Below are 11,653 nucleotides of genomic sequence, written 5' to 3'. Positions count from 1 at the left end.
ATTGTCATAGGGTAAGAAAAGAAAAAATACTGAAATAAAATGTAAGGTCACTCTGTCAGAACAGAAAAAGAATTTCAAGCATATCCTGGGATATTGATCAGAGAAATGAATGCTTCTTAACTATCAAAATACAGAGCTGATGGAGACAAAATTGTGTCTCTAAGACCAAATGAGGACTTAGATCTAATGTGGCAAATTTTCAGAATTTTCATAATGTAGAAGAACCACATAAAACCTCCAATTAAAATAAATAAATTTATATTTAAAAAAAAACAAGAGCGGATATGAAGCACCATCTAGGAGTTATAGGGCTTCAATATGACACTGGCAGCCACCATCCTGGATAAGAGAAAACCTCCCTAATACTCTCCTGAAGGCCCCCATTACCTCCTTGTTTCTCAGACTATAGATGAGAGGGTTCAGTGCTGGAGTAATGACAATGTAAAATACAGAGAGGATGTTGTCCTGTTGGGGACTGTGGTGGGAGCTGGGCTGGACATACATAAACATGGCAGCTCCATAGTACATTCCCACCACAGTCAGGTGAGAAGAACATGTGAAGAGGGCTTTCTGCCTTCCCTCTCCTGAGGACATGTGGAGGACAGCAACTAGGACAAACGTATAGGAGGCAAGGACGGCAGCAAGGGAAGGCATGAGAAAGACGGACCCTGACACATACACCATGAGCTCATATCTGGAGGTATCTGCACAGGCCAATTTCAGCAAGGGTGGGATCTCACAGAGGAGGTGCCTGATTTGCCGGGTCATGCAGAAAGGAAAATGCATGGTATATGAAGTGTGTATCACAGAATTCAGGAATGCCAGGGTCCAAGGGGTGGCCACCATGAGCCAGCAGATCCTGGGCCTCATGAGGACCATGTAGTTCAAAGGATGACAAATGGCCACATACCTGTCATAGGCCATGAAGGCCAGTAAGAGGCCCTCTGCACCACCCAGGGTCAGTACTAGGAACATCTGAAGGGCACAGCCCTCAAAGGAGATGGCATTCTCTCCACGCAGATAATCCACAAGTGTTTTAGGAATAACTACAGATGTAAGCATCAAATCCATGAGAGAAAGCTGGCTGAGCAGGAGGTACATGGGCACATGGAGCCGGGCATCCATTGTGATGACCAGGAGCAGCAGACCATTGCTGGTGAGGGCCAGCATGTACAGGACTGAGATTGTGGTACAGAGCAGCTCAGGAGACCCACTGTCAGTCAGAATCCCCACCAAGATGAAACCACTTTCCACGGTGGAGTTATAGAGCTCCATTCTGTGTGTGTGTGTGTTTTTTGTTGTTGTTGTTATCTGAAATTATGAAAAATCAGATAAGGTAGTTCTGATGTGGTCACTGGGGACTCCTTGCCTTTACAATGTTACAGCCCTTGATTGAAAGAAATTAGTTGCTCAGTTTATCCTAACATGTATTAGTCTTTCATTCATAAATTAAATCAAGTATGTACTGATAACATATTGTTAAAATAGCACATTTCTTTCCCATTTCTGATGTTTCCTTCAATATTAGGCAAGTCCCATTTGGGCAGTAATTCTGTATTTGCTCTGCTTCACCATCCCACTTCCTTCTCTTGAGAAACAGGAGCAACTTAACCAATGGGAAACATTAAAGGGAAAATCTAGGCATATAGACATACAGAGTGCACTAAGTCACTTCAGTTGTGTCCAACTCTGCGACCCCATGGACTGTGGCCCGCCAGGCTCCTCTGTCCAAGGGATTCTTTAAGTAAGAATACTGGAATGGGTTGCTGTGCCCTCCTCCAGGGGATCTTCCCGACCCAGTGATTGAACCCACGTCTCTTTATGTCTCCTGCACTGGCAGGTAGATTTTTTACCACTAACGCCACCTGGGAAGCCCAGACATATGGTATCCAGATTCTTTTTCCTTCCTTTCTCTTCAGGAGATGCATCTTCGAGAAGGCCTAACATATATTTCCCTCTCTCCCATCCAGGTTGTGAAACAATTGAGACAGGAGATATTTGTGCAGCCAAAACATCACCCTATTTTTCATAAAGCAGAAATTATGGGATGTAATTTCTGTGTTAGTGGATAATGGGACTTCCTAAACCAACCTCAAAATGAACATAATTACCTTTGCAGTCCCAAGCAAAGCAGGACCAGGTCAGTACTTCCCACTGAAGAAGGACTGGTGGAATAGGAGAACAAGAGATACATTGTATCTTCTAAGAAAAAAAGAGAATTTTATTCCGGCTCATTCTCCAATTAGATTAACTTCCTCCCTGAAATTTGAGAAGAAAGGAGAGAGTAGAGACTAAGGATTAGCGTTCAGACCAGTTCAGTTGCTCAGTCATGTCCAACTCTTTGCAACCCCGTGAATCGCAGAACTCCAGGCCTCCCTGTCCATCACCAACTCCCTGAGTCTACCCAAACCCATGTTGCTGCTGCTGCTGCTGCTAAGTCGCTTCAGTTGTGTCCGACTCTGTGCGACCCCATAGATGGCAGCCCACCAGGTTCCCTCGTCCCTGGGATTCTCCAGGCAAGAACACTGGAGTGGGTTGCCATTTCCTTCTCCAATGAGTGAAAGTGAAACGTGAAAGTGAAGTCGTTAAGTTGTGTCCGACTCTTAGCAACCCCATGGACTGCAGCCTACCAGGCTCCTCCATCCATGGGATTTTCCAGGCAAGAGTACTGGAGTGGGGTGCCAATGCCTTCCCCATGTTACCTTGATGTAAAAGAAAATTTTGGAAGAGAGAAAGAACCATTCCCTCTCGTGCCTATTATGTGCCAGGCACTGTGCTAGCTCCCATTCGCACAGGGAAGTACGTAGTATATAAAATGCCAGACCACATTCAGTTACACTCATGAGGAGCATTGAACGGTAGGTGGAGAATTCCCTGGCTGTCCACTGGTTGGGGCTCCCCGCTCTCACGGCTCAGAGCCTGGGTTCAATCTTTGGTCAGGTAACTAAGTTCCCACAAGCTGCATGACATAGCCAATAAATAAATAAAATAGATGTAAATATAAATTGTGAAAAGCGTCCTAAAGCAAAAAAAAATGAACAGTGATTCTCATGTAGATTGGTAGTTAAAGAAAGCCTTCTGAGTCTGTGAATTTGAAGCTTAATTTTGACAGACAAACGTAAATTACCCAATTGAGGAGGGATGAAGAGCTCCCTGAGCAATGGATATATAATATGCAGAATATTTGAAATAGGAAAGAGCTTGTAATTTCTAAGAAGCTGAAGTAAGATTGGTGAGGACGGTACTGACTGAGAGACACGTGGAGTGGTAAACATGTTCCAAGTTATGTTTGGCCTTTCAGGGAATATGGACTACTGTTGTTGTTATTTGTTAACTAAGTCCTGTCTGTCTCTTTTGCGACCCCATGGACTGCAGCCTGCCAGGCTCCTCCGTCTGTGGGATTTCCTAGGCAAGAATACTGAGGTGGGTTGCTATTTCCTTCTCCAGGAGATCTTTCTGACCCACAGATCGAACCCACCTCTCCTGCATTGCAGACTGATTCTTTACCACTGAGTCTCCATGGAATCCCACATAGACTATAGTTGAGAGCTGGTTTTTTTTTTTTCTCTTTTTAAACGTTTTCTTTGGTATTGGGGTATAGCCAATTAACAAAATTGTGATAGTTTCAGGCAAACAATGAAGGAATTCCGCCATATATAAACATGTTTACACGCCTGTCCCAAACTCCCTAAACTATCCTTTCCCCTCATCCTTCTTCTGGCAACCATAAGCTCATTCTCTAAGTCCGTGAGTCTGTTTCTGTTTTGTAAGTTCATTTGTATCATTTCTTTTTAGATTCCACATATAAGGGGTATCTTTAATCTGTATACACAAGAGTGACTCATACTTTTAAAAGATAACTCTGATAGTCCCATGGAGGAGTACAAGTAGAAGATGGACAAGAAAAGACCCAGGGAGATATGTGCAGAGGTGATTGTGGTCATCTAGGTAAGATGGACCAGGGACATGGCAAAGATATGATAGAGTCAAGATTCATGTTGGAAGTCGAATCAACGACAATTGGTGACTGATATGATTCTTGAGATGGAATTCAGTCATGAGGGGCTAATTTGGTAGGTGATAAATAGAAGAATTGAGTATGTTTAAGGGACTAGAAATTTTCATGAGAATGGAGAATCTATTTTTCTCAGAGTGAGTAGGTGAATAGAATGGATAGGACTTTATGTGAAAGCTTGGGATTCAAGGACTGTTTTCTCTTGCAAGGTGCATAGTTTGCTGATTCTTCATCAGCAAAATCAGTGTCCTTCTTACCACCACCAATTTAGCACTCACTCTCTTTTTGTTGATATTTTGTGATAATGATTTATACCTAATACTTTGACTTGTCTAAGACATTGTGAATAAAACACAAGGCAAGGTCAAACTCCTTGGCTTGAGTTATATCTTTCCTACTGATCACATGATCTCATTTTAACATGTAGCTGTCACATTTTTCTCGCTTGTAAAGTAGGAGTGATCTTAGCTCTATGCAACTGTTTCAGTGGTCTCATGATTTTTTTATTTTCATAACTATTTTACATGTCATATTTTAACATATTTTTATAGCTATAGTTACAGAGTTCAGTTCAGTTCAGTCACTCAGTCATGTCCGACTCTTTGCAACCCCATGGACTGCATTACACCAGGCCTCCCTGTCTATCACCAACTCCCAGAGTTTACCCAAACTCATGTCCATTGAGTCACTAATGCCATCCAACCATTTCATCCTCTGTCTTCTCCTTCTCCTCCTGTCCCCAATCCCTCCCAGCATCAGAGTCTTTTCAAATGAGTCAGCTCTTCACATGAGGTGGCCAAAATATTGGAGTTTCAGCTTCAACATCAGTCCTTCCAATGAACACCCAGGACTGATCTCCTTTAGGACGGACTGGTTGGATCTCCTTGCAGTCCAAGGGACTCTCAAGAGTCTTCTCCATCACCACAGTTCAAAAGCATCAATTCTTCGGTGCTCAGCCTTCTTCACAGTCTAACTCTCACATCCATACATGACTACTGGAAAAACCATAGCCTTGACTAGGTGGACCTTTGTCAGCAAAGTAGTGTCTCTGCTTTTTAATATGGTATTTAGGTTGGTCATAACTTTCCTTCCAAGGAGTAAGCGTCTTTTAATTTCATGGCTGTAATCACCGTCTTTTCTGAATGTTGATAGATTCTCAATAAATTTAAAGTATGAGCAGTATACAGAAACCAGTTTACAGAGATTTTTGTTCAATTACTCTCTCGTTTTTTTAATTGGTGGTAAAAAACAAACAACATGTGATCTACTCTCTTAAAGTTTTAAGTGTACAGTACAGTCAACTATAAGCACAATGTTGTACAGTATATCTCCTGAACTTTTCCATTTTGCATGACTGAAACTTTATACTCACTGAACAGCAGCTTTCCATTTCCACATCCCAGCAGCCCCGGAAGCCACCATTCTTTCTGCTACAATTTGACTACTTTAGATGACATAATTGGAATCATGTAGTATTTAGACTTCTGTGGTTGACTTCACTTAACACAGTGTATACCAATTTCTTACATGTTGTAGCACAGGATCAGATTTCCTTCTCTTTATAGTTGAATAAAATTCCATTATATTTATATCACATTTTCTTTAACCATTCATCTGTCAGTGGACATTTAAGTTGTTCCCCCCTTTTGGCTATAAACATACTTTATCAGTTGCCCTCAAAATCAGTTCATCATCTGGCCAGCTGACCTCCCCTGCCTCATTCCTGCCTGTGGTTCCTAGCCTCTCCACCCTCCTCCATCCCTGTCCAGACCCCAAGTCCTTCCATGTTGATCCAGCTGAAATTCTCCAGGAAATTGTGTTTCCTCTTGCCTGTAGGATTTTGCTCTTGCAGCTCCTTCTTCCTAGAAAGCGCCATTTCTTTCCCCTTTCCCATTCCACATGCTCTAATTCTTTTTCTCAGTTAAAACTTCCTGGTACTTCAGAACATCTCTGTTACTACCTCCCAGAAGTTTGTCTTGCTTCTCTCAGAGTAAGTAGCTTCACTGACTATTGCAGTCAAATATTTCAACGCTAATCTTTAAATGTAAGGATTATGTCTTATTCACAGTGATTGTTCAGTATATGGCACAGCTCCTTAATTAGAGAATATCCTTGATGATTATTTGGTGAATAAATGAGACCAACATTAATGACATGTCCAAGACCTAGGGAACAAATAACATTTCCTAACCATCCACATTTCCTAACTAGAGTCCTGCCCCCATTTCCTGATCATTCATTTATAGAAACTTCATAATACCCCCCAAACAGAGATAAAATCCTTACCTCTGATAGACAGGAGATACTGCTGGTAGATTTCACCATTGGCTGTGTATCTTGTTTGGAGGGTGAAGAAGTGCAAATAGAAATTGGTGAGTAAATAAAGTAGATTTTGTACCAGTGCATGAAGGGGACCAGCTGTGAGGAGGTATGTGGGATCAGTGGGTCAGGGTGTTCCCATCCATCTGGCTTTGCAGGGCCTCTCTGGGATGGGCCACCTGGTCTTTGAATGACCTACACTTCAGAGAGAAGGGTCTCATAGGAACCTGAAACAGCCTGTCCCCTCTCTTATGTGAAGGGTTAAGACAAGCTGTGTCTCTAGCCCAGTCACCTTGTGAAGGAATTTTCCTAGCCATAAAGCAATTGTCTAACTAAGGTGAATGCTTAACTTTTAAAAACAGTTTCACTCCTACTTGGCTCTGGAGGAAAAGCTGAATAAAGGAAAACCAGTGCAGATGATCCAGGAAGAGGACCCAAAGGAAGGCCTGCAATGCCTGGCCTCACTTTCTCAGGGGCCACAGCAAGACAGGGCCCTGTCCTTCGGGGTGGCTCTTCTGCCTCCCTATGTGGTGGCAATATCTTTATCCCTCTACTCAGAAGCTTTATTTAAAAGGAACTTTCTCCCCAGCTGAATTGATCCCTTCCTGGAAGTGCTGGGAGACAGGAATTTTAATAAACCTCCTGGGTGTGATTCCTGACCTCTTAACTCTTCTTTCATCTCTCAGTAAATGAGTTCTGCACCCCAGTAAAGGAAACATGGAAGGGGGGCTATTTATAATCCCTGAGTTCATACCTAATGACCAGGCCTTGGGCTAGTATTGTGCATCTGTGCCACATTCACAGGGATTTGAGAAGACCCAGTGAGGTCTCAGGAGAACTGTGAAAGCAGGGCTCTATCTCAGTCTTTCCTCTGGAGGTAATTGTTGCAGTGAGCACAAGCGAGTATCTCAGAGCAAATTAAGACTAAAGCATACAATGTATCCTGCTTTGTTTTCCTTCCATAGTTCCTTTTTTTTTTCTCATTCAATATGTAACCTTAACTTTGCATGCTTTGTTTTCTTCCATTATTCTGTCTTTTTTTCTCATTCAATATGTATTAACTTCAACTAGGCACTGAACACAACATTATATAGCAATAATATAGAAAAAAATAACCAACCATCCTTTCTTAGGGATGTTACCTTCTAGGTGGTGGAGAACAAGAAATAAAATATCATAAGTGTCACATTGTATGTTAGGAGTTTTCAGGTGCTTTGGAGCTAAAAAAGGTAAGAAGAACAGAGAATGTGGAAAGAAATTGTTAACTTTAAATAGAAGGGTTAGAGCAGATCTTACTGAGAAAATGTCCTTTGAGAAAAAATGTGAAGATCATCTTAGAGAGAAGAGCCACTGAAAAGGTTCTGAGGTCAAGCTGAGGTAGGCAAACAAGGAGACCAATGGAGCTGGACTGGAGTGAGCAAGCTGGGTTGGATGGAGTAGGAGGCGAGGTCAGAGAGTAAGCGGAGTAAGCATGTAGAAGCACTGTGAAGGTTTCGACTTTTGTTCTAAGTGAATCAGGCAACTATTGGGGGTCTTTGAATAGGAAACTGAAATAATTTGAATTTTGTTTAAGAGGAATTGTCACTTTGTTAAAGACTTTGCTTTGTTACTCTGTTAAAGACTTTACAGGGACCAGAAAGGAAGCAGGCAGACTGGTTAGGAACCTGTTGCAATGACCCAGAAGGAGCCAATGACTTGGGCCAGAGGGGTGACAGTGGAAGAGTTGTTAAGTGATATAATCCTGGATATATTCAAAGGAAGGATGTGTGTATCTTTAAATGTCAGTATTGTCAGTTTGCTGCTACTCAGTTAAGTCAGGTGATTAGAACTTAGTGCTGATGGCCTCTATTTTAGTCCATTAAATATTTTCTCTGATGCTGAGCTTCTCTATGAATTCATCAAATGTTATTTAATTTCTACTTTGTACCAGCTATGGTGCCAGGTTCAGTGACCCCGTTATTGAAAGTATGTAGTTTCTGCCCTCCTTATATGGTTGTGGGGAAGATATTGAAAACTGTAGTCAAAGCTCACATGTTAATATGGAGGATCCCAGACAGTCTAGTTTGTGAAGGAGGTGGATTTCTGTAGATTCCACAATAGTGCACCACCAAGCTCTTCCTAGAAACACACACACACACATTAGTGGTCTGTATTAACATGCTTTAGTCATCTTCTTAAGGCAAAGTGGGATCTATAAGTCATCATTCCGTATTCCCTTCTGTTCCCTGGGCAGATTATTAGAGGGCAGGGAATTCATGATTATCTCCAAGAGGAGAGCACTTCTTGTTCAAAGAGTAGATGTTTGCTGAGTCAGAATACCTACAGATGTTGCCTCAATGACTCTCAAGTGTGAGGAAAAGGGTAGAAATGTTATTCTCCTTATATGGCCCTAAAACCAAACCCAGAGTTTCAGTATGTTAGTAGCTCAATTATAATGCAAATTGTATTCCTAAATTTCCAGGATGTCTTCTGTTTAAGTGAGGGATTGTTTAGGGAGGAATGGGAATCTGACAATTGGACTAGGGACAAATAGATTCCCAGGACTCTGAGGACACTGTTCTGATAATTTTTTGACCAATAATTAGCTGTTTCATGAAAGTTTGGCCCTCGTTTGCCTTAGAAACGTATAATAAACACCCCTGAGGCTGTTGTCATTAAGACACTGCAGATTCTCCTCAGGGACCACTCTCATCTTCCCTCTTTGCTTCCAAACATGTAAGTAGACTCATATTCCAGCAAACTCAAAGGGTAAGAGTTGTTATATATATCAAAGGAGCAGCATGATTTTTCCAAAGTATACAGACAGAAATCTGGGAGATAAGTGTGGGGATGGAGCTCATGGGTATGGAATTATGGTGGGAGGAAAAAAGTTGGATAAGGCTAAACTTATTGATATGGCCCACTAAGTAGAGACCTTGGATTCAGCGTTTCAGCTCAAGAGGTTAGAAAGTGCTCTACAGATTGTTTAGTTGGCTGGCTAAAACATGAGTGCAAGGGTAGGTCTACCACAGTAAATAGAATTTAAGGTGTAAGATTTACGTTTATATACTGTAGAGTAAGTTGTCCAAAGGCTTTGGGAGATAAACTGGGTTTATCAAATAAGGCCTGCTCAACCACTCTGGGAGAATACATCTTTCACTATGACTATGAGAAACAAATTTATGAGAGAAGATCCAGCATCGATTAAGGGCCCTGTGGTTGCTCTTCTGTGTAGGTCAGAAATTATAGTGGGAGCTGCTACCACTGAACTGGGATCTCTAAGTGCAATGGGATAATGGAATCTCATGTGGCATGGCCATCATCATATCTTAATCATCAAAGATAAGTTGAACGTGGCTGTTGTAATGGGTGGCAGAGTGAAAGCAGTAAGCATAGCAATCTGACTCACAGAGACTGATGGTTAGTCGATGATGATGCTCTTAGAAAATAACTTCTTGGTGTCAAATCCTTTGTTCTTGAGGTTAAGTCATGGTCAGCTAATGACATTCTTATAAATGTCCACCAAACAAATGTCATTTTCTGATCTGACAAGAAAGGCAAGGTGCCAAGGCACAACTCTCCCCTGCCAAGGTCCTGGTCTTGGCTAAGAGAAGATAGATCTCAGCTGGTAGCTTCCTCAGGACCAGGTCCCCAGGCCCTGCCCAGGTGTCATCACTGAGGGAACCAGGCACCCAGGACCCAACTGGCTCTCAGGCTCCCCAAACAGTGGGGTGGGGGTTGGGGGTTGGCCAGGTCCCATAGACTGTGAACCCAGTCTGTTAGGTTCACACTAATAGCCACTGCTATTAGGTCACAGAAACAGGGATGGGGGAGAAGCTCACCACTGCCTCAAGGCCTGGGTCAAGCCAGTGGGTAGCCTTGGTGAGGGCTTTGGAGACCTGCAGGACACAGCCCCCAGCCTCATTCCTTGGTCTCTCAACTCGTCCATTGGCCCAGGGCCAGGTGAGCTGGAAGATTCTAGGGAAAAGGCCAGGATCCTTCTCTCACCTCGCTCTCCAACTGACAACCACCACTCCCACTGGACCTTTGGCTGAATTCCTCACTAACATGGCTCATTAATAGTTGGCTGCTTGTGAGCAGGGCCCACGTGGTGCTGACCAATGGCCAAGAATGACAATTACAGATAGCTTACGGTGAAGCTATCGTGTTGGATTCATGATCTCCAAAGAAGAAGATTTAGCTTTGGGACCAGAGACTAGGCTTGATCACTCAAGAAATTTCATATAGCAGAGTTTTATTAAAGTGAAAAGGGACTGAGAAAGCATCTGACATTGACATCAAAAATGGGATGGAGAGTGACCCCCGTGCTAGTTTCAGCAAGCTGTTTTATGTCTATTCAGTTCAGTTGCTCAGTAGTGTCCAACTTTTGCGACCCCATGAATTACAGCACGCCAGGCCTCCCTGTCCATCACCAACTCCTGGAGTCCACTCAGACTCACATCCATCGAGTCAGTGATGCCATCCAGCCATCTCATCCTCTATTGTCCCTTCTCCTCCTGCCCCCAATCCCTCCCAACTTAGAAAGTTATTAATCAGCTAAGATAGACACCTCAAGGCTGAGGGAGTTTCACCAGGCCCCTCTCCCACAATATGCATTTTTGAGATAGGATGGCACAAGGTGTGTCATCCCCCAGGCGTAAAATAATCAATATGAATACTGGTTTGTCGAATTATTATCAGCCCAAGGTTTGAGAAAAGAAAAAATGTTAGTCTTAGGTGGACTCATTTTGAAGAAAGGCAAATTCCAAAGAAAATACATAGTTTCATTAATACAGCTTAAGAAAAACGTTTCCTTGGAGAGTTTGTTTCCTCCTGCTGCTTAAGGGAGAGACAAAAAATGTCTAACACTTGCAGCCTATTTCTTCCATTTGGAGACCCCTGGCATTCCTGCCTGTTATCCTCTCAGTACCAGTCCCATGGCAACTGTTGCCTGGTAACACCATAGGGGAAGATGGGAGGAATAAGGCACAGCAATGGCCTCATGCAAAGAGCTGCACTTGTCTGGCTCTATTACAAAGATATCATGCTTATTGTTTTTTCTTATCATGGAATGGTGAAGTCAAGTGGGCCATAGGCAGCCTTACTACAAAAAAAAGCTAATGGAGGTGATGGAATTCCAGCTGAGCTATTTGAAATCCTGAAAGATGATGCTGTAAACATGCTGCACTCAATATGTCAGCAAATTTGGAAAACTCAACAGTGGCCACAGGACTGGAAAAGGTCAATTTTCATTCTAGTCCCAAATAAAGGTAATGACAAAGAATGTTCAAACTACTGGACAGTTCAGTTCAATCACCCAATCATGTCTGACTCTTTGTG

General features: G+C 42.6%; 1 protein-coding gene across 1 annotated transcript; it reads right to left on the bottom strand.

The window, feature by feature from the left end:
* Window positions 1-303: 303 nt before the first annotated feature.
* LOC138420144 (olfactory receptor 2AG1-like) lies at window positions 304-1,275 on the bottom strand. Its single transcript, XM_069553300.1, has one exon. It carries the CDS (start codon window positions 1,273-1,275, stop codon window positions 304-306), a length of 972 nt encoding a protein of 323 aa, XP_069409401.1.
* Between the last annotated feature and the right edge of the window lie 10,378 nt (window positions 1,276-11,653).

This window comes from Ovis canadensis, chromosome 15 (genome assembly GCF_042477335.2).
Source record: "Ovis canadensis isolate MfBH-ARS-UI-01 breed Bighorn chromosome 15, ARS-UI_OviCan_v2, whole genome shotgun sequence".
NCBI classification, from domain to species: Eukaryota; Metazoa; Chordata; class Mammalia; order Artiodactyla; family Bovidae; genus Ovis; species Ovis canadensis.
This window is presented reverse-complemented; position numbering and strand designations above follow the sequence as displayed.